The sequence below is a fragment of the Pleurodeles waltl genome, chromosome 7 (assembly GCF_031143425.1).
Source record: "Pleurodeles waltl isolate 20211129_DDA chromosome 7, aPleWal1.hap1.20221129, whole genome shotgun sequence".
Classification (NCBI taxonomy): domain Eukaryota; kingdom Metazoa; phylum Chordata; class Amphibia; order Caudata; family Salamandridae; genus Pleurodeles; species Pleurodeles waltl.
This window is the reverse complement of record NC_090446.1, coordinates 905,339,668-905,363,802: the sequence shown is the minus strand read 5'-3', so window position 1 is coordinate 905,363,802 and position 24,135 is coordinate 905,339,668. Positions and strand designations below refer to the sequence as shown.

Genomic DNA, 24,135 nt, shown 5'->3' with positions numbered 1-24,135 from the left:
TCCAGATACCCCAACCTGCCCTCGCTCCTGACACCTGTGAGACATCCAGCTATAGGAGGGGAGAACAGGTACAATGAGGCACATGACCGGACGAGGTGAGTGATTGAGCGGACTTTCGGTCTCCTGAAAGTTAGAGTTTGTTGCCTCCATGTGTCCGGTGGTGCCCTACAGTACCAACCAGGGAAAGTCTGCAAGATCATTGTTGCATGCTCCATGCTCCATAATCTAGCCCTCAGAAGGCACATCCTACTGTTGGAGGAGGGGGAGATTGATGCTGGAGCAGTTTTTGGGGCCAGTGACTCTGATGCTGAGGGGGAGGCAAACGAGGATGAGGCACATGACAACAGGACTGACCTGATTCATTACTACTTTCAATGGTGTACAGGTATGTGTACTTCGTATGTTATCTGCACTTGGAAGATGTATTGTTGAAGCCAGTCTGTATCCAGTATTTGCATGCATCAAGGTGTGTGTGGGGACTACAGCATTCCATCTTGGCTTCCGACCCTGAAAGGTAGCTGACTTACCATGAGGGGTAGTGGAAATGAACTGCTGCTAAGGACGTGTGGTATGCTGGTGCCATTACTGTACATCCTTATAGTTCTACCAAAGGTTTAGAGTCCTCAGTCTGTCCGCTTGGGTAAATGTAAGGGGGACTTATCAGTCTTGTCCTGCTGTGTATGCATGTCATGCTGCATTGTCAGCTGCTATGTGGGGAGTACCTGTTCCTGACTACTCAGGGAGGTGAACAATAGAGGATGTTACCTATGTGACATCTTTCCTGTCCTACACGTGTGTGCGTGCCTATGCAGGCCCTTACATATGTAGTATCATTGCAGCTGGGCCAGTCATCCTGTGTATGTGTTCAAATGCTGTGGATGTATGAGGGTGGTTCACATGCCTTACAACATCATGCCAGATTCCATTTCATTTTCCCTCATCAGGTCACATCTCTGTTTGAAAGCTGATTACTGTATTGCCTGCTGGCAAAGTTGAAAGCAGATATCATTACAATATCGATGTACTTATACACCTGCTGGAGTGTCCCATTACCTCTGTTGCTTCAACATTATTGTGGTGCTGACATGTGTATATATTTGTTGCTTGGAAACAGGATTGCCACTACATACAATGAAGAGACGTGCACCATGACTTCTGTTCATTTGTGTTTATTATGTGTATGACATCACAGTCCAGACGAGTGGGTTAAGGGTCTATGTGCTGATCAGAGTGGGTGGTAAAGCTGTTTGTCTCACAGGTCCTGTATCCATTTGCCCGGTATGATGTGAACTTGGTTTTGGACAGCCAACAGGGTGTAACAGTGGCACACAAGGGTGACAGATCAGAAGAGGGATCACTTCCTGGTGTGGGGATTGGTCTTGGCCTCAGGTCCTGCAGGATGTCTGGTTGGGAGACCTATTTTACGGGGGGTCCCTGAGCTGCAGGGGTAGGGGCGCTGGTGGCCTGTGGGTCCTCCTGCTGGGCCTCCATTCCTGTAGCAGGTGCTGATGTTGATGGCAGTGGTGTTGCCTGACTACTGGGTGGGGCCTGCTGTTGGTTGCAGGTTGTCCGCGGGATAATGTTCAATTCCTTGAACTCCCCTAATATGGAGACCATGGTGGCATTGAGTGCCTGCCACTGCTGCATGGCCTCCTGGTGGTATTCACCCCTGCAGCCTTGTCCTGCAAGGTGGTGAGTATCAGGCCCATCTTGTCCTGGGTTTGTTGGTAGGCTCCCAGGACTCTGGTGACAGCCTCCTAGCCACCTGCTTCGTTCCTAGACTCATGATTGCCCTCCCTCTGGCCCTTGCCCCCTGTGCCACTGGTGCAGTGTGCCCCCTCTCATTGACATCAAGGCCGTCATGGTCTTAGGTTTACACCGTTGACTCCTGCCCCTGTCCTGTGGGGCACACTGATGTTTGATGTGACCTTGGGACACAGGTATGGAAAGGTGGGATCTGCTCTGCATTGGCTGCCACAGGGGAGGTGGCTTGAGTTGTGGGGACGGTGAGGCTGGTGGTGGTGGACTAGCCACTCATGCCTGATGGGCCAGGTTCGTCATCCATATCCAGACTTCCAGGGGAGTCCTCCCCTATTGGAACTGCTTCCAGGCCTGGGCTTTCTGTCACTGGCCTCCTCTGCTGTGTGGCAGTACTTGGGAGACCTGTGGAATGAGAGGTATTGTGTCAGATGATGGTATTGTAGCAGTGACACACATGATTGTATGCCATCATTGACTGGATTTGCAGGGTAGTAATGGCATTGATAGTTACTAGTTCACTGCTTGTGTTACTATCAGTGGAATGTTGCAATGGGCCTATTTTGGAGAATAGGTATTGTTTGTCATGGTTTAATGTGCAATTGCAGGGGTGTGAAGTGGATGTAGCGGCCATGCAAGGGTAGGGAGTGCTGAATTGTGGTAGTTGTGGTACTTGCTGCAGTGTGGGGTATCCATGCACTGGGTGGGCCTGTGAGGGAATGGTGTCAGTAGGGGGCTGTGGCATGCAAGACTGGGTATTGGGTCCATGGTGGGCTTGTTCACGTTAGGGTGGTGTGAGGGGGTGGGAGGCCGGGGGGGGGGTACATGCTGTGCACGGGCACATGTTGGCTGGGTACTGTAGTTGACTTACCAGTGTCCAGTCCACTAGCTATTCCCGTCAGCCCTCCTGGATGTAGAATGTCCAGGACCTCCTCCTCCCACTAGGACAATTCTGGGGGAGGCGGTGGGGGCCCACCACCAGTCCTCATGATGGCGATTTGGTGCCTGGAAGCCTTGGCCCGTACCTTCCCCCTAAGGTCGTTCATCCTCTTCCTAATGTCCTCACTTGTGCGTGGATGGTTCCCCACTGCATTCACCCTGATGACTATCCTCTGCCATAAATCGTTCTTCAGGGCTATGGATGTCTGTTGGACCTGTGCTCCAAACAGTTTCGGCTCCACTCTGACGATTTCGTCAACCATGACCCTCAGCTCCTCATCTGTGAATCATGGGTTTTTTGGTGGTGCCATGGTGGATGGGTTGTGGGTGTGGGTGTATGTATATTGTGCAGGGATGCTGGGTGTGGTGTTTGTTGGTGTGTGTTTGGGTAGTGGTATGTGTGTGGGCTCCGTGGTGTTTGTGTGCAGTGGTGTGTTGTGTTATGTGTGTTCAGTGTGATGGTGCCTGTGATATCTAGGTGCAGTGCCTCCTTTCAGTGTGCTCTTGCCTCGCTCTGTCAAAATTTCTGGTTGCAAAGGGTTCTGGGTATGTGTGGGGGGTGTTTTGTAGTGCTGTGGACAGGTGTGTGTATGTGTCTCAGGTGTGGGGTAATGGTATTATCCAGTGCGGTGCAGTGTTCTGGTGGTGGTGCCTTTTTTCCGGCAGTGGTTCCGATCGCCAATGGATTGCTGCTGTGTTGGGACCGTGCTGCTGATTTGTGATTCATTATTTCGAGGTTGGGATGTTCTCGGCATGGCAGTGCTGGTGGTGCAGCCAACTCTTTCACTCCGTCATTTAGGTTGACTGTGTCATATTTTGGGTGTATTTTGGGTGGTGTTGTGTGGGTGACTAGTAATGCGGCAGTCTTCACACCGCCACCACTGGTGCTTATTCCGCAGCCACTTGCACAGCGGTCTTTGGTAAAGCCCCCCAAACTCAGAATGACCACCTGAGTATCTAAAAGTCCCCAGGTACTTCCATATTGCTGTATCCCAGGGAGCCCCCTTCTTCTGCCCGCAAGAATGCACGCAGGGGACAAAATGTGCATTCCCAATCAGGAGGAGCTGTAAAAATTCATTTTTCTTTCCTGCCTGTGCTCTTGCTGATAGGGAAACTGAGATTGCACAGCTGGCTACTGCTGCACTCAGGATGGCTGCGTTCGGGAGCTGGTTGGCCCATGGGGCACTTAGGCTCCCTCTGCAGCCCCCAGCTTTCTTCTTTGTGGGTGCTTTGGGTGGGCACTAGGGCACCCAACTAAGGCCCACAGTGATGGGGTCCCAGGGGCCAGATTTGGCTCAGAGAAGGAGATTGCATGCCCCCTCTCCTTAAAAAAGAAAAAAACTATGGCCCTGAGGATTAGGTCTTAGGCCCTGCAAAGGCTAGGGGAGTGGGACGCACCACCACCTCCCCTAAAAAAAAACACAATGGTTCCAGGCGATGGGAGGGGGTCTGTGTACTTCCCTCCCCTTAAAATGAATAGGGTCCAGGGGGATGGGGTTCCTTGGGGCTCTTATAGCCAATGGGAGGGGACCGCACGCCCTAGTCCCAGTATTATTAGAAAAAATTGCAAGTTCCTACCAGCACCTAGAATGGGTGATGGCTGGGGAGCCGGCAGGGCTGTGGGAGGCCTGGGGCTTCCACCATAGCCACCAACAACAAATAAGCATCTGGGTGTACCTGGTTGCTCTATGCTCTTCAGCTGAAGTGCAGAGCATCCTTAAGGTTGCTTCTACGGCTGCACTTTGTAGCTTGAAAAATGTAAAAAAAAATGACTCAAAGGCATGTTGTGTTTTTTTTTTTAATACAACTTTACTAATTTTTTAAGACAATCACTTTTACTAAACATTGAACTGTGTGAATTAATGAAATATACATTTCATTATATTGATTGGTCATTTTCTGACAAAGACAATACATTTGTTTTATATAAGCTGATATTCTGATCCCTTCATAAAGCTTATAGGCCCATTTTTCATATTTTAATGTACTGCCTTTTTGACAAAGTCAATAGCTCTGCATTACTTAAAATGACAACCCTTATATTCAGCCATCTGTTCACGTAGACTTTGGGCACCAGGCCGTGCGCCCAACCCCCGCCGCATGCAGCGGGAGGCAGGGTTGGCCATGTAAGGTGTGGGCTTGGCTGCCTGTGGGGCCTGGCCTCATCTCCCACTCGTGTCTTTAAGTAACTATAACTTGTGCCGTTGCCATGCACTCCTAATTATGCCACATATTACATCACTCATGACATGATCTTTGACAACATTGATAACATGTCTGCAACAGCTGCAATTACATCAGTAATGACAAGACTGTGCATGGTGGGGGCACAAGTTATATTTAGGTTAGGGCACAAGTTATAGTAACTTGAGACACCTATAAGTGGTGACATTCAGTGGCTTTGTTAGTTTAAAACAGTATGTATAATCTGATATTTTCAACTAACTATAATGCCCCTTTAACCCTGGCTTTTTAGTGAATGTCTAAGATTTTTTTAATGGAAATTAAGGGCCTGATTTACAGTTTGGCGGAGAGGGTTACTCTGTCACAAATGTGATGGATAGCCCATCCAGCGTATTACAATTCCATTATAGCCTATTTAGCTTGTAGTACGCTGGATGGAACCCCTACACCAAACTCTAAATCAGACCCTAAGATAATATTAACAAACCTAACTGTAAAGTCACTTTACCTTCATTCTTTCAGTGAATATATGTGTGTGTATATATATATATATATATTTCCACGTAATTTGCTGGCCGCCGCCGTGCTCCAAACCAAAGGGCGCATTGGCTTGCAAGCGGAGTCAGCACTCTATGCATTCATGTCACCACTGTCCTGAATACTCAAACAAAAAACGCCAACAATGAGGGGTGTTTCAAAGCTGGTTTATTGCCAAAGTGTTCGTGGTCCCGCTAACACGTTTTGGTGGTCTAGACACCTTGCTTGCTCACAGTTGCATGCCTTGTTAAAGTGTGCAGGGAAGTGGTGATATAAATATATATATATATATATTATTTTTTTTTCCACGAGTGGTGAGAAAATGCTCACCAGACGGCTGCACCAAATCAGTCATCGATCCAAAGAGGCAGAAGATACCAATTTCTTCAAATATAATTCATCAGCTTTATTGTCACTCGTAATCAAATCAACGCTGTCTCCACAAAAATGTCTATGCATTTCGACTAACGCCTTCTACTGGACATTGACAGCCCTCTTCGACACACCTACAAATACACACCTAGACCCTCATTTGTTTCAATGATACACTAGTGCAAACTAACATGGTGGCCATCTTTGAACATGCATATTGCTGAATTCAAACTGTAATGTCTATTGTTATGATACTATCCATCCACATACCCTTGATGAAAGACGGCACATATTTAAAATAACAGTGCATTATGGCCAAACGTTTTACATATATGGTCACAATGAAAATTAATAAATAGTATTTAAATCAGGCCTCTGCAAACTTAGTCAAAGCTCAGTTGTAGCTGTCAAAACGTTCCTAAAGGCAGAATCAATGCTTCATTTATATCAAAATGATCTTTTCTCTCACAGCTAAAGTGCATAGTGCCTAATATGCCTATAAGTATATTAGAAAAACAATATGACTGGTAGCAGCAATATATCAATAAATGTCTATCAATAAATGGATTTGTCAAAAAATAAATCACTGTTCATCATAACATGCATACATGTATATTCAATAAAGTTTAAAAACAACTGTTGCATTATCAAAGTGTGCAATGTCGGCCATGTTATATAAAGTGCCTAGTGCAAAAGTGCTAACCCATTTATATATATAGGGGGTTATTCCAACTTTGGAGGAGGTGGTAATCTGTCCCAAATGTGACGGATTTACCACCAGTCGTATTACGAGTTCCATAGGATATAATGGACTCGTAATACGGCTGGTGGTATATCCGTCACTTTACCGTCACTTTTGGGACGGATTACCACTTCTTCCAAAGTTGGAATAACCCCCATAGTGTAGTAAGACCAAAAATGTGTGATAAAAGGGAAAAATATTTGTAACACTTCCAGCATCTACATATAAAAAGCCCACATGTTATCAAATATTGTTCTGTTAAGCGAATTGTCTCTATATGGCACCAATATGTAAACCATCTGGGATATCTTATATCATAACTTGGGGAGATTAAAAAAGCTAAAAATATAGCTAAAGGGTAAACTCTTATTGATGTTGTGTTGATTTCATCATGATGAATCATCATAGATGGACATGTAGTTCTGCATCAAGATTATGTCCCCATGGGTTTTCTAAGCCGAGCAATAGTATCACCTTGGATTCCATCTGTCTCAACTCCAATGTTCTATCACCTGCCCTCGGACTCAGTCTGATTGATTTAATTCAATAAAAAGTCAAAGTACCACAATCTCCTGCATGTACATCCCAGAAATGTTTAGCTAGAGGGTAAGATCTATCATGATTTTTGATTGCTCTTAAATGTAAAAATCTGATCTTAAATTTATCAATGGTGCTGCCTACATATTTCTTCTGGCAGCCACATTCAATGACATATACAACATATTCTGTTTCACAAGTAATCTGATCTTTGATCTCACATTTTTGCCATCAAATGTAATTCTGTGCATTCTGTGCATATTTACACGCTTTGCAATGACATTTGATCATATATATATATATATATATATATGTACACATATATATATATATATATATATACACACATACAGATTAGATCAACAGAATATACATGTTCACATAGAACAAGAATTCACATCATTAAATCTTTTTCAAAGAATGAAATCATATGAGTTTAAAATACAAAATAACGCTTTAATAAAACTTATGTTTATACTCTGGCATAAAAATGAAAAAAAGTTTTCAAAAGTAACAGTTGAATACCATAGGATCTCTCTATTATGTGAAAGGAGAAAAAAATCCATATAATTAAATTGTGTAACTCTGGTATACCTGAACATATTAGTAGGATTTGCTTTTAAAGAATATGACATTGTTGGCGAAATTAAGAGACAGTCTTACTGTGGTTTTGTTAATGTTCACTTATACCATTCTGTCTGACAAATAATTGACCCTTACTCAGCCCTAACAGCCTTTAAGAAAAACCAGCTTTTAGGACTTTCTGTATGTCTACTCAAACCACCCATAGCCATTGGTGGGGGTAATGTTGCTTAGCTCTGACACCTTACTGTACTGACACGTGATCTCCTCTGTGTACTCCCAGGACCCAGGTGAGCCTCAGCAATTGGCAGTCACCGACTTCCAGCCAGACACCAATGAGGGACTAAAGGGTTATGCCCCATTCCTACTCTGCTTGCAGAGGAAGAAGACCCACCAAAAAGAAACCCCTCGTACAGGCACACCGTATCACCGCCCAGGCTTCAAGACCCAGATGAACAGTTGGATTCAGGACATGAAGAGTAAGTCAGAGAAGGATAAAGTGGAAAACAAAATCCAAAAATGGGTTTGGACGTACGAATAACAGTAACCATTCAGTTTCATCACTCTGTACAGCATGTTGTCTCTTATTTAGTAAGCAGATATCTCCAAAAAATCTTCTGAATGTAATACTGGATCCAATATGTTACAGTACAATAAGTCAGACAGGGTGTCCACAAGAGCTTACTTTACTCTTCATTTCAATATTTGTCCTAATATACACGCAATGCTATTTTAATTTCCAGGATTTGCCTTCTTAACATACATAAGTAAAACTGGTACCTTGTCACTTGCTCTTCATATGGACATAAGCCAACTTTGGGAAGTTATCTCATGCTTTCACTTCACCTACGTTCTGCATAGTCTGTTAAAGAGTTTCATACTCTTCCTGATACTTCAGTAATTTGCCTATGGCAGGTTGTTACACACTTATTAACCTATGCACTCCACAGTTACCGTTTAACATAAAATTAAGAGAAAACATATATTGATTGGAAATATGTTAACAATTATTTAACAAGACAAAGCAAGACAAAAACCATCCATTTCCAGATAATTCGTGTGAAGGACAGAAACATTAAAATAAGTGTGCACGTCTCAAATGCTACTGGCAAGATAAATCACATCAAGCAGGTAACCTTCCACATGATAATTATTACCATTTGACTTGCATTAGTTTGTCCCCTCTCAAAAATCTGCTACGCCATACCACTCAATCCAAGTCTTCAAACAGGGAAAATAGTGCCTGATAACAGCACAGTGAGAGACTGCTCAAACGTCTGTTAAACATGGATAGATAGATCGATATATAGATAGATAGATAGATAGATAGATAGATAGATAGATAGATAGATAGATAGATAGATAGATAGATAGATAGATAGATACTGTTTTCAGGGTTTTCTGCAGGTTCGTCACAGGCGAGGCTAACTTGTTTTACAGTGTTTTTCCTACAAAGATATGCCCTTTTCCATGCTCCATTGATGGGAAAGTAATTTTTAAGAATGTCCTTCTACTCCGAGAAGTAGTGAAGGAACAAAGGCATCCTGGTCTCTGCTTACCATAAGCCCCGTAGCATCAGCAAATTCAAGCTTTTGAGTTTGTAAATCTGATCTGGGGGTTACTGTTTTTTAATTTCACTGTGTTGTTCCTTAATCTGTAGCTGGTGAGGTTTGTTATTTAGGGCCTGATTATGAGTTTGGCAGTCTGACTACTCACAGTGGGGGTCAGACTGCCGCACCCCAGGGGATCCGACCCCCAGATTATAATGCGAACGGACGGACCGCCAGGAGCCTGCCGCCACCGCCAGGATCGTGGATCCCGATGGGTTGGCGGCAGTCAGAGTTGTGGTCAGCCACTGCAGTGTCCATGGCAGCACCACCTTGAGGAGGTAGGGAATGAGCAACCATATTTCTTCCCTTCTGGGCCCACAAGAGGTAGCTGGCATTTGCAGCTATTGTGCTATTCCCACTCCCTCCCCTACCCCCAAACTCTCCTGATGCTGTACAGGTTTCATGGAAAGTTTTTCAATTGCATACAGTCAGGGGCGTAGCTTGGTCCACGAAGGGTAGGGGGCCAGGGCAGTGTCAGATTTTCCAACAATCACATTGGCACATAATGTTAAAGTACATTACACGACAAGCAGGGCTCATAAGGGGTGCATAAGAGGCAGTAGAAAGGACGAGGAACATGAATTGGTAGGAGTACTATCTGAGAGAAAACACAATATCTGGTAAAATAACCAACATTTTTGAAGACTTTTAAAACTGAGAGTGGGAGAGAGAGAGTGTGTGTGTGTGTGTTTTTTCTTTGTTTATGGAAAAATGCCTTGTGAAATCTGACAGGCACCTCACCATACCCACCATACCCAACCGAAAGCTCCTGTACCCAACTATTCATCAGAAAATATATTTATTAGGGGGATGTAACACCGCAAACACCACACCTGAAGCTACGCCCCTGCGTACAGTTAGGGCCCCTTGGTCCCTTGTGCGAATTATCGAAAAACTGAGCTACAGTGTGACGTCAGGTCTCTCTCTTGGGACACTGCTTGAAGAGCACAATTCTATTCTCACTTCTCTGTTTAATTTCATTTACTCCCCCACTACTGGGTCGTTTTCATCCAGCACAAAGTAGCGAAAAAGAAACTACATCATGTCAGTAATGAGGAGGCGAATGTACTGGGATACATGGAAACTACTCCACTTCCGCAGTGCAATACATGGTTCTGTGCCTAACCATTCTAGGTGCCTATGATCATATAGGGATTGGCCTACACTGAGAACAAGTCATTATCTGAGTGCATAGGTATAGTCAGCCACATGTTTGAGTCTCTCACAGAACGTCAATCACTGAATACCTTGATATTGCACAGGGCCTTATAATGCCCATGTATTCCTCTCCACAGGCGTGGAGGCGGAGCTGGTGAAGACACGCTGCCAGCCCCGGGAGGTGTGCATCCAAGTGTCTGTCGAGCACCCACCCTCCCCCAGCACCTTCTATGTTCCCAAGTGCGTGTCGGTGCACCGCTGTGGAGGCTGCTGCCACGGAGAAGGGAATAACTGCGTTAATACCAGCCAGACCTTTATCCACAAAACCGTGAGTATTGTGGGCGTAGAACCCAAGGGGACAGACTCCCGGGATGCGCGTGCCCATATCAGACACAGAGCAGTCAGCTATTTTATGTCAAGAGGATTCCAGCAGTGAAAATAATGCGCCACTGTACTATGCAGTAGAAAAGACTGACTTCATATTGGCTTGAAATTGATAGAGCGGTCCGTACTAATAATTTACCTGTATTCGGACGCTCTTTAGGCTGATGAATCTTTTGGCTAAGTGGAACTCTCCGTACTCTATATCGATCAATTTCATTTAAATCAATAATCAATAACGAACATAAGCAATACCCTGATCAACATAACACTTTACAATTAATCCAGAATACATTTCGACGAACCCTGACTTTTCAGTCAGGAATAACCACACCAGTTTATTCAAAGTTAGTGAATTTATTTCCCTATATTAACAAAGCTAGCACAATGTAAATGTGTCTCAACACCAAATGATAAACATAAATGAACATTAATAGCTGTCCATAGTGGCGAAACAGGTGCAATCTATGCAGCATTTGAATAATAAGGCATTCGATAATAGCAATGCAAATCACTAATACTATAATCTGTAATGAGCTAATTGCATACATTTAGTCAGCATAACAAGGTCTCAAATTGCATCGTGCGACAAAAGGAATCCTCATCTAACCTCAAATTAGCATCGGCATGTGGGACTTCATGCAAAAAAAACAATTTAGCAACATCAATTTAGAAAACTCCTAACTAGGGCTCTTATCAAATCAGCAGTTGGTTACCTAAAAGAGGCACAATGCAATTGTACAATTTCCTTTCATATTTACCAATTACGATCAGCATTCAAGGAAGTCTTCGTCTCACAGGTACCGTTTCTCGATCAGCATGGGACGGGGCAAAGGGGCAGGGGTGGACGGGGCAATTGCCTCACGGCGGCAAAATAAAACTACTACTTCATGCAAAGGGATCAAAGTTAAAGTCTCTAGGGCAAGAATCATTAAAGTCTCTTTCTCTCGATTAGAGAAAGCATCAAAGTCTCTTTCAAAATGGCGTCGCAGCCAAGTGGGCCATAATAGCTGCAATGTCCTGCAAAATGGCGGGATGTCCAATAATGGCTACTTTCCTCTCGTGCACCTGGTTTTTATAGACAACAGTTCAAATCCAGTAGGGTCTTCCATTGGAGGGTTCATAGGTTAGCTTCAAATTGTCCAATCAAAAACGACAGTTCTCAAGCTTTTACTTAAGCATACATTATCCTTGAAGATGGGTACGCAAGTTGCAACATTTTATACCAATTAACTCACTTTCAGAGCTTCCATTGTCCGTACCTGCAGATTGACCTTGGAGTAAAGAGAAAATATGCCAGGCTGGCACGAAACCTTAAGATAAGCATGTGAACGATCTCAGTGGAAAAGTACAGCTTCAAGCAAAAATACACGTTTATTAGCACATTGGAAAAATACGAGCATCTAAACCGTGAGACCAGGCAACTAGGCCAAAGCCTCCACTAAAGTTATGCTAAGCTAAAACATTTCAAACAAGCAAATCGTAGCACACGTTCATGATTATGTCGGATTAGTGCAATTCTAATACATCACGTTATATAAAGCACGCTTATAAATGCTGGCAAACTACTCTGAGGGCACATTTTGTCCCCGTACAATCTTTATTAGTTTGGTTAAAGTCACACATGATTATTTCATACTACGTTTATGCGTTAATAAATGTAAAACCTTCATTTTCTGCTTCATCAATCCCTCCTCTGATGACTACTTGTCATCACACCAAACCATGCCCACAAATTTTATTTCATTAAAATTCTGTCAGTTCTCTTTTCCTTTTAATTCCCCTAGTTTTCACTTTGTATTCTTCTGCCATTCTTTTCATCATTTTCTCTTCCTTTCTTCTCTTAATTCTTTCCATAATCATTATTATTCCCCTTTTTATTCCCCAAATTCCAAAAATGCAAATCAATACTATTAAAATTCCCTCTATTATTTTTAGCAATATTCCATTCCAAATTCCCCCAATCCAATGTCCCACTGAAGCAAGTCCTTTTCCAACCTTCTCCCACACTCCTGGTTCTTTCAGTTCCTTCAAATCTGCACTCTCTTTCGTTAGATTAGCAAGCATAGTTTTAATCTTCACACTGTTGTCTGGAATATACGTACAACAGTGTCGTGCACCAAGCATTTTGCAAACGTCGCCATCCTTTGCTAAAAGAATGTCTAAAGAAAGCCTATTTTGAAGAGTCATAGCTCTTTCCGCTGCAAGTTCAGCATCTATCAGGATTATAGCACCTGAAAACTTTGTCAACATGTTATCCACTATAGTAGACAACTTTCTTATTTTGATGGAATTCAACACAACTCCCAATGAAGGAATCATGGCTCCAAATATATCTCCTACCACAGCAGTTGCGGTCTCTCTTTTCTGGATACGATGGGATCCAGATGTCTTTGGAATCATCGATAGGTCATCCAGTTGATAAACCTTTGGGAACACTATACCCAAATAACATCTCCCCCACCATCCTTTCGGAAGACGATAATAGGCATTATATCCACAAATGTAATATACACCTGGAATGACAGGGTCAAGTCCGTTCATCATGAATGTCCATTTGGCCTTAAAGATAAACGTATGTTTACACTCACTCGCTCCTACAAAAATGTTGTCATAATAAGATTCACCTCGATATATACAACATTTCCCTACATGCCAAGCATCTAAAGCAATTCTCCCTTGTGTTTTTATTGCAGCAAAATCATAATTATCTACTGAAGTCCTCTTATGTAGCTCTTTTTCTAATTTCGCATTCATTTGTGCCCTTCTATCATCTGTGCGATCTAGAAAGCTTATTTCTACTGCAGATAGCGAGCAGGTAAGGTTTTCCCTATGAGCGTGAGCCGTTTCAAAAGGTTGCATTGGCTCGAAAAATTCCCTCATTATTTTAGCATCCCAATCTTTAGCAATCTGGCTTAGCTGCGCTATTATAGGAACATATGCAAAGGTAACATCATAATTTGAGTAAAAATACTGTATGTTAGTTTGACCATAAAACCTAGACATTACTATACTACATGTAATCCCATATGTAAGAGGCATGTGGTGATATGTCACCCCTTCCTTTACTGATGTCGGTATCTGTGTACACACATAACAATCTTTCGCATCCATAGTCTCAACATATTCTGTTAGCAAGCGATAGAAAACATTATATGAAAGTTCTTTCTTATCATGCAAGAGTCTCTCATCCAATTCTAGTCTTTTCAATGCGGTTAGTTCAGTGACAGTAACAGGAGCAAAAGTAGAAGCATCAATTTTCTCATTCTCACCCTTACCATGCATTCCAAGCACTATTGCCATTATTATTAGTACACATGCAATTATCAAGCCTATACACACATATTTACAATATTTCTTTCTACTGTTTTGCGTCATGATCTGTATAGAATCAGAGAGCTAGAAGCACCTATAAAACTATTTAGCAAATCAGTTACAAAGCTGAACGAGCGCAATGTTCACACAGTTTTCTTCAAGAGGCCAGTCACTTATCGGTTAGCAGCATTTGTCTCAATTCGGCAATAACTCAGTCTTTTATCAGTTCAGCAAGTGTCTCATCCGGTTTAGCAATGTCTCAGCTGGTTGTTTGTATCACGTTAGATTGTAGCGAGCAATGTCATTTATCACCCTTTCAATCAACAGAGTCCATAAAACTTTTCTTTTCTATTGGTATCTCTTCTTCTTCGTTCTCGAGGCTTAGAGATACAAATTCGTCCGTCCAATCGTCATTGGCTACATATGCCCATTCAGGACCGGAATACCTTCTGTTCGGTATCCTTTTCCTTTTCAATTTTGCTTCTCTTTTCGATTCTGCTTCGCTGGTACTTTCCACTTTTGTCAAGTCTTTTTCTTCACTCGGGGATGGTACCGCGACAGTTACTTCTTTTCTTTTCTCTTTCACTTTTGGCCTTTCTCCGTCGTTCAAACTTTCTTCGGTCCTTTGTTTTATTGGTGATATGCTTAGCCTCCTCTTTGCACCGTGTCCATTTGATGGACCTGCGACCTTTTCTGAGGAAGCTTGAACCTTTTCGTTCTGTTCTGCCTTGTCCCCTCCTTCTGGGGAATCAATCACGTTCTCTTTTTCTTTTTCTGTATCGTCTGCTTCTGGGAAAGCCCTCCTCTGATCAGGCTCTCCTGCTTTTTCACCTTTTTCGAGCCCTTCGTCACCGTTACTTTCGTCAGGCTCTTTATCACTTTCAGCTGCTTCAGGTTCCTTGTCACCTTCGGCTGCTTCAGGCTTTTTGCTACCCTCAGCTGCTTCAGGTTCTTTGTCACCTTCAGCTGCTTCGTCGCTGTCTGAACTTTCTCCTTGGTCTTCCCCAAGTGAATTAGTCTCTTCGTCTTCAGAGAATATCTCTCTCTCTTCCGTTCCTGCCTGTTCGCTTTCAGTTCGGTTTTGCTCTGTCTCGGCACTCAGCACTGTTTTATCAGGCACTGGCAGTTTCAGCGCTTCAACTTCCTCATCTGTGGGACACAACACTTTCTTTGTGTGACTAGCGTGAATCCAGTTGGGAACCCCCGCACACTTCACAGCAGTAGTTGTCGTCAGGATCACTTGAAAAGGGCCTTTCCAACGGGGTTCCAGACACGACTTTCTCACGTGCTTCTTTACCACGACCCAGTCACCTGCTTTCAGTGCGTGTCCTGGACCTTGGATCGGTGGCAAGGTGGTCGCTTCCACCTGGTGAGAGAAAGAGCGAACCACGTCAGCCAGACCCTTGCAGTAGTCTAACACCATATCATCTGTAATATTCAAAAGCGCATTTGCGGGAACTGCAGGAAGTCTCATAGCCCTGCCCATGAGAATTTCGTGCGGAGACAATCCAGTCTTTCTATCAGGGGTGTTTCTCATTGACATTAGCACCAAGGGCAATGCGTCAGGCCATTTCAAATTTGTCGATGCACATATTTTCGCCATTCTTGATTTCAGTGTACCATTCATTTGTTCCACCAGTCCTGAGGCTTCAGGGCGATAGCTACAATGCAGCTTTTGCTCAATGTTCAGCGCTTCGCAAAGTAACTTTATCACCTCGTTATTGAAGTGACTTCCCCTATCTGATTCTAAAGAGATCGGGAATCCGAAACGTGGTATTAACTCCCTCAACAATAGTTTTGCAACTGTAAGGCTGTCATTTCTACGTGTGGGGTATGCCTCAATCCAATGACTAAAAATGCACACAATCACCAACACATACTTCAATCCTCCATGCACAGGCATCTCAATGAAGTCCATCTGCATCCGACTAAACGGGCCACTGGCTCTGCCAATGTGGCTCGCGTTCACAACTGTTCCCTTTCCTGGGTTCATCTGCTGGCAAGTGACACATCGATGGCAAACTGCTTCTGCAGCTTGACGAAATCTGGGGTTAAACCAATCAGTTTTGAACAATCTTATCATGGCATCTCTCCCTAGGTGAGCTTGCCCATGATAGAACCGCGCAAGCTGTGATAAGAGACCATTTGGCAAAACAAATTTTCCCTCATTTGAAACCCATAACTCGTCTGGTCTCTTTATACATTGTGATTTAATCCAGGAATCTCTTTCGTCCTCCCTGACGTTATTCTGTAATGCTTTTAATTCATCTATTGTATCTACAACTTTCAAGGCAAATGCTTCAGCTGGTTCGAGTTCTGGTTCACTTATCGAATTCCATTCATCTCTGAGCAATATACAATTCAAGGCGCAAAATCTTGCGACTTGATCCGCATATGCATTTCCCAGAGAAACATAGGGCCTGATTCTAACTTTGGAGGATGGTGTTAAACCGTCCCAAAAGTGGCGGATATACCACCTACCGTATTACGAGTCCATTATATCCTATGGAACTCGTAATACGGTAGGTGGTATATCTGCCACTTTTGGGACGGTTTAACACCGTCCTCCAGAGTTAGAATCAGGCCCATAGTCCTGTCCTTTTGTATGAGCACTACACTTTACCACTGCAACTTCGGCTGGCATTTGAATGGCGTGTAACAATTCCCTTATTCTTTCCCCATTCTTCACTGGGGATCCTGAAGAAGTCAGGAAACCTCTCTGTGACCATAGTTGTCCAAAGTCGTGTACAATCCCAAACCCGTACTGACTATCAGTGTAAATGGTGACTTTCATCAATGTAGACAGTTGACATGCTCTTGTAAGGGCTACAAGTTCTGCTACTTGTGCAGAATAGACTCCTTGAAGCCACCCTGCTTCCAAGACACCTGTTACAGTACATACAGCATATCCCGCTTTCAAAATTCCCATCCCATCTCTTAGACATGACCCATCAACAAAAACAATTTGGTCATTTTCATCAAGCTTAGTATCCTTAATGTCAGGTCGAGGTTTTGTGCAAAATTCAGTCACCTGAAGGCAGTCATGCTCGACGTCTTCAGCGTTCTCAATTTCAGCGTTTTCACCGGGAAGCAAGGTTGCTGGATTCAACGTAGTGCACCTTTTCAGCTGCACGTTCGGTGAGCCCAGAATTATCGTTTCATACCTTGTGAGTCTTGCTCCAGTCATGTGTTGCGTTCGGGAGCGGGTCAAAAGTATCTCAACTGAGTGAGGGACCATGACTGTTACTGGGTGTCCCATCACTATTCCTTCACTCTGAGTGAGGCTGATACCAACTGCTGCTACGGCGCGCAAACACCCTGGAAGTGCTGCTGCGACCGGATCCAAAGTAGCTGAAAAATACGCTACTGGTCTGTTTATGCCACCATGGGCTTGAGTCAAGACAGACAAAGAACATGCATCACGTTCATGACTAAACAGTGTGAAAGGCTTTGTGTAGTCAGGCATGCCTAAATCTGGAGCCCTGCACATGCATTCCTTTAATTCAATAAAAGCATCCATCTCATCTCCTTTCAGCTCAATTTGGTCCAAGGCATCCTTCTGGGTCAGTTTCAGTAAAGGCTTTGCTAGAGTCGAGAAGTTGGGAATCCACTGGCGACAATAGCCCACCATTCCCAAAAACTTCCTCACCTCCCTCCTTGTCTTTGGTGGACTCATTTGAAGTACGGTTGTTATTCTTTCCTTCATTATTCTCCGTGACCCTTTCTCTATCTGGTGACCCAAGTATTTCACTTTCTTCTGACAGAACTGCAATTTGGAAGGAGACACCTTGTGTCCATTCCTTCCCAAATGGTTCAACAGAGCAATGGTATCAGCTGTGCAGCCACTTTCTGTCTTTGATGCAATCAGCAAGTCATCGATGTACTGTACTAGGGTTGACTCGAATGGCAATTCTAATGCTTCCAAGTCTTTCTTTAGAATCTGATTGAATATTGACGGTGACTCAGAAAACCCTTGAGGAATTCGACACCAACTGTACACTCTGTCTAAGAATTTGAAACAAAAGAGAAATTGGCTGTCCTCATGAAGAGGCACCGAGAAGAATGCTTGTGACAAGTCGATGACTGAGAATCACTCGGCATCGCAAGGGACTTGAAACATTATCACAGCTGGATTCGGTACTACAGGGCAGCATTTGACTATGATATCATTTATTTTCCTCAAGTCCTGCACAAGTCGGACCTTTCCACTCGGCTTTATTAGTCCCATGATTGGTGAATTACATGGACTGCTTAACACTTCTTTCAGTACTCCCTGTTTTACAAATTCGTCAATGAGTTGGGCAACTTTCATGAGGGTGTCCTGTGCCATGTGGTATTGTGGGGTCTGGGGAAAGATTGCATTGGGCTTTACAGTCACTTTCACTGGTTCCACTCCTTTCATCAATCCCACCTCTTTCCCTGTCATATCCCACACTTCCTTTCCGACTGTTTCCCGTAATTCAGCTGGAATATCTTCTTCAGTTATCATCGGGAAAAGACAAATCAGAGGATAGTCTTCATCGACAGTTTCCATCTCATCCCCCTCTACACTGTCCTCTTCTTCCCCATCACTGCTCGTCTGAATTTTTATTCCCTCGTTCGAACACATAATCGAACATCCCAATTTGCACAATAGGTCTCTCCCTAATAGTGCTATCGGGCTTGAATCACATACCACAGATTTGTGTAACCCTTGATAGTTGCCAATGCTGACTGGTACCGGATCTGTTATTGGGTTTGTCAGGTGCCTGTTTGCTACTCCCACCACTTGAACTGTACTCCCTGAGAGTGGCAAATTTGGTACTTCACTGCTCTTAACTGTTGAACATGTGGCTCCCGTGTCAATCAAGAATGAGACACGATGACCCATTACTCTTCCCTCTACGTACGGACCCTTTTGATCAACTTCCAAGGATGCTGCAAGCACACAATCTCCTTCCTCTCCTGAACTTTCACTCTCCCATACATTGTTTATTCCACTCTCACTGTGTAGTGGGAACTGTTCTACGGTGCCATTTGTACTCATTACCTGACCCGAGACCTGTGGAGGAACCATCACTTGCTGCTGACTCATTGGTGCCAAAGGTATTTGCATTTGCTGATTAGGTACCATGGGAAACTGCTGTTGCATTGGCTGCATTTGCGTCATCTGCATACGGGGCATCTGCATCTGCTGCGGCTGCATAGGTTGTAATCCCTGCAGTTGATTTACGGTCTGAAAATTTGGGTTTGGACCTCTCATTTTCGGTCCCCTCATTGTCTGAAATGCATTGACATCATTGTTTTGCTGACCAACACCTGCACCTTCCTGCACCACCATCGGGCACTCGCGTTTCCAATGACCGACAATTCCGCACACGTGACACGGCATCACCTTCTTCATTGCCTGCACACCAGTCACAACAGTGTTCAAATCCGGACCATTATTCACAAAACCTCCTCTGCCTCTGCCTCTCGCCTGTGGCTGAAACGCCATGTTTCCCTGCAACTGCGGCTGCGGTTGCGGTACCTGCTGTTGGAACCCTTGCAACCCTTGCAAACCTTGCAGACCTGTCTGAGCTGCTTTAAGTTGCATCATCATCACCTTCTCTTTCAACCTTTTCTGTTTCACTTCAATTTCGTCGCTACAGTATTTCGCATAATTCAACACGTCATCAATCGGTTTCGATTGCCAGCAAATCAAATGCGACTTTATCATCTGACTTATCTCTGGTCTCAGCCCTTCCACAAATCTAAACACAAAATGAAGCATGTCCTTCGCCTCTATTGTTTCCGTGCCGCTGTAGTTCTTAAACGCCTTCAACAACCTCTCATAGTAACTATGAATCGACTCTTTAGCCTCTTGGGCAGTTCGATCGATCTTCTGCCAATCCACATTTTTCGCGGCAACCTTCGTCTTCAAATGCTCAATCACCTTGTAGTACAAGCTCATCACCTTAGGTGATGGTGCACCCGTATCCCTGTCTCTCTCTGGTTCACTTGTCGGCCAACCTACAGCTCTTTTGCAATCCTCCCACAAATCTGCCGGAACCACAATCTCAAAGAGAGTGTTCAGATCTTCCCAAAGACATTTTGCAAGCTTCACAAACCTATCAGTCTGCTGATACCATTCAATCGGTTTCTCTCTCAATTTGGGAAAATCATCCGTAAAAGACTGAATGTCACTTCTGTGCCACGGTACATGTATTAATTTTCCCCCTGCTGTCTCCCTCATTGGTAACATGGTTACTGCCTCGCTACTCTGTGGTCTTTTCTCATTGTGCTCTGTAGCACTGTCCCTCCTCTTTTCCTTTCTCTTTACCCACCTGCTTTCCCACTTGTCTAAACACCTCCACACTTGTGCACTCTGCAGCAATTCTCTAAGGTGCGCCTTCATGCCTGCTGACCTCATGTGTTCAAAATCTGTGGTCCCAAAATCCAATCTATAGCTCCTGCTCAAGTGTTTTGTCTTGTCTATGTCAACCCCGTTTTTGTCAGCTATTTCCTGCAAACTTTTATGTACCTTATTCACTTCTTTCGTAATCCTTGGACATAGGTATCTCAGCTCTTCTTCCGAGTAGGACTCTAACCTATTCACACCCATGGTCCCTTCCACCAATTCTTGTGCTTCCATGTTCAACCTCATCCTGTTCATATAATCTTCTCCCTTCCCACTGTCTGAGCTTTGTGTGGAATTCAAACTGTTGAACCACTGTGTCAGCTATTGCGCATTCAACCCCATCAGTGTAGCATTCACATCGACTGCCATTGATGGTTGCGGCAACTTTTCAGTATTCGATGACAGCGGTATCACCAGTGGGGGACTCGACCTCACCAGTGTTGACTGAGCACATATGGGACTAAACTCCATTAAGGATCCGGGTCCAGTTGGTTGAACCGCTATAGGGGTTATCCCTGGAGTGTTTTCTATGCACCTCCTTTCTGTCCCATTCTGCAGCATTGATCCCTGACCGCTCATACCTAAGTTAGGTTGACTGTATAAAGGCACCGGTGGACCTACAGTAATGGGTAGCGATATCGCGTCAGGGTTCTGTCCATTTCCCATGTTCTGAGGCATGTTCATTCCCATATTATGGGTCATCATTGCCGGCATACCCATTTGACTCCCCGTCACCTGAGCATGTGCATTTCCCCCCTGCATCTGCTTTTGAGGCATCAAAAACTGAGTTGATTCAGCTTGTGCCAATGTCGGATTGTGACCACTCTGTACTCCCCTTACGGTTGAATCTAGAATCATTCCTGCACTGTTGTCACTGCTATAGTATCCTGGAATCTGCGGCTGATAATTTTCTGCTGGTTTCAACATGGGCACATCTGGATATATTCTCCTAACCTGCGGTATCTGCGGGGTGAACAGTAGACTCGGGTCCTTAGATCCCGATGATGCTCCTGAACTCTGAGTTTCACTGTTCTGTACCGGTGCCGGAGGGGCAGAACTGGTACTTGGACCTTGTCCACTCTCCGCATAAGGTGGTGGACGGTCGTTCAGCAATTGCATTATTAGCTCCTCATCCTCTAACTCCTCTTCTCTTCTCAATTTTTCCTCGTCCTCTCTATCCTTGGAACACCTCCTGTTTGTCTTACAGGTAGCTTTCTTACCTGTCTCCTCTTCTTCCTTAGTAATTGCGGGAAACAATTTTATCCCCTGCAATACATCTGACCTCCACACCTTCTGTGCATTATCCCACCTAGCATCCGCTAGTGTCTTTTCTACCTTCCTTATCCTTGTTTCGAACTTATTTTTCTGTTGCTGTCTAGCCATTAATTCCCAAATCGCTAGAGCCTCAAACTGTGCTGGCCTTGGAGGCACCTTCATGTCGTACATCGTGAATCTCAAATTCTCTAGGATCCTTATATTGAATGTCCCATGGATCGGGAATGCTACGCTCCCATGTTTCTCTGTCAACTTGTGCCATTGCTTTAGCCAAAGGCACGGAGCTACCGCTTTTTCCTCCATTACAATATAAGCGGGTGTACCTTCAGGCGGCGTCTCCTCTCCTACGCTCGCTTTAATGTAAGACTCCCCCTTCATCGCACTCCTTAATGCTTTAAAAAATTTCATTTTCTCGTCTTTTTATTTCACAAAGTTTGTAATCAATAGGTGACTTTAATTCCCGGAATACTCTTCGCCTGCCTTTCCCCTTCCAATCGAGCCCCACGGACTGCGTCCAATCCATGCGCGACCCTTCTCTGCAACCAACCTATCCCAGCGCGGCTCCTAGTGACGTCACACTCACACACACTGCGGCTGACAAAGCCTCGCGGCTAGTCTTCCTTCACTCAGCTCTTTTCGTAACAACTTCTTGCATGTATCGCGAGCTACCAAAATAAAACAGATCTGTCGGTTTACTACAGGAAGGGTAACACAATCGCTTCAGGACCTTAGGGATTTTTCACTAGCCTCGGCAGTTATTCCATCTTTCTCGGTCCCCACGTTCGCAAGCAAATCTGACCCGCAGACCTACTCTCAACTTGTCAGTGATCTATTCTAGTGCACTTAGAATTTTGTCAAAGCCCGAAGTCGACAGTTTGTTTCACTCCCTTACACACGTACCGACTCGTTGACCACGCTCGATCAACCTACTAAACCGCCCAGACCACAACATAAAACAACATACTCCGGAGTCTCTTGACCTCGCAGGGCCCGTCTCAACAACAACAACCACGTGGACCTTTTTATGCACAAAGCGCCACACGCACATGAAGTTCGACGACTTCCCTACTCTCACACTCGGAGTCGCACCTCCGCTATTTCTATGAAGTTCGACGACTTCTCTACTTCTACACTCGGAGTCGCACCTCCGCTATTTTCTAAAAAAAGAAAAAAATCCTCGCAACCTTTTCACACACCCTGCGGCAATAAGCTGTGCAAGCGCAAAACCCTAACTTCACTCATACCATCACTAGTACCGCCAACGCCGATTCCACACCTCCATTCTCTCCATTCGCAAGCTCCGAGATCCCGGGAAAGTCGCGGTGGACCTAGCCCATCATCATTCTGTCAATCTATTTTACCCAAGAAAATCTAATTCAACTTCTCGAGTGGGGTCTCAAAGGGCGTAACCGTCAATTCAACACCATGTACTTTAAGAGTACGGGGTCCCAAAAGACGTAACCGTCCTCTGCTACCATCTACTGATAGAGCGGTCCGTACTAATAATTTACCTGTATTCGGACGCTCTTTAGGCTGATGAATCTTTTGGCTAAGTGGAACTCTCCGTACTCTATATCGATCAATTTCATTTAAATCAATAATCAATAACGAACATAAGCAATACCCTGATCAACATAACACTTTACAATTAATCCAGAATACATTTCGACGAACCCTGACCTTTCAGTCAGGAATAACCACACCAGTTTATTCAAAGTTAATGAATTTATTTCCCTATATTAACAAAGCTAGCACAATGTAAATGTGTCTCAACACCAAATGATAAACATAAATGAACATTAATAGCTGTCCATAGCGGCGAAACAGGTGCAATCTATGCAGCATTTGAATAACAAGGCATTCGATAATAGCAATGCAAATCACTAATACTATAATCTGTAATGAGCTAATTGCATACATTTAGTCAGCATAACAAGGTCTCAAATTGCATCGTGCGACAAAAGGAATCCTCATCTAACCTCAAATTAGCATCGGCATGTGGGACTTCATGCAAAAAAAACAATTTAGCAACATCAATTTAGAAAACTCCTAACTAGGGCTCTTATCAAATCAGCAGTTGGTTACCTAAAAGAGGCACAATGCAATTGTACAATTTCCTTTCATATTTACCAATTACGATCAGTATTCAAGGAAGTCTTCGTCTCACAGGTACCGTTTCTCGATCAGCATGGGACGGGGCAAAGGGGCAGGGGTGGACGGGGCAATTGCCTCACGGCGGCAAAATAAAACTACTACTTCATGCAAAGGGATCAAAGTTAAAGTCTCTAGGGCAAGAATCATTAAAGTCTCTTTCTCTCGATTAGAGAAAGCATCAAAGTCTCTTTCAAAATGGCGTCGCAGCCAAG

General features: G+C 44.1%; 1 protein-coding gene across 2 annotated transcripts in view; it reads left to right on the top strand.

Annotated features, from left to right (window-relative positions):
* Positions 1–24,135, top strand: part of LOC138245698 (vascular endothelial growth factor C-like) — a 92,117-nt gene that overhangs the window by 13,228 nt on the left and 54,754 nt on the right. For both annotated transcript variants that reach the window (XM_069199528.1, XM_069199527.1), the window contains exons 2-3: positions 7,935–8,130; positions 10,557–10,747. In XM_069199528.1, coding sequence (XP_069055629.1) covers positions 7,935–8,130; positions 10,557–10,747 — 387 coding nt within the window. The remainder of the gene's footprint in view (positions 1–7,934; positions 8,131–10,556; positions 10,748–24,135) is intronic.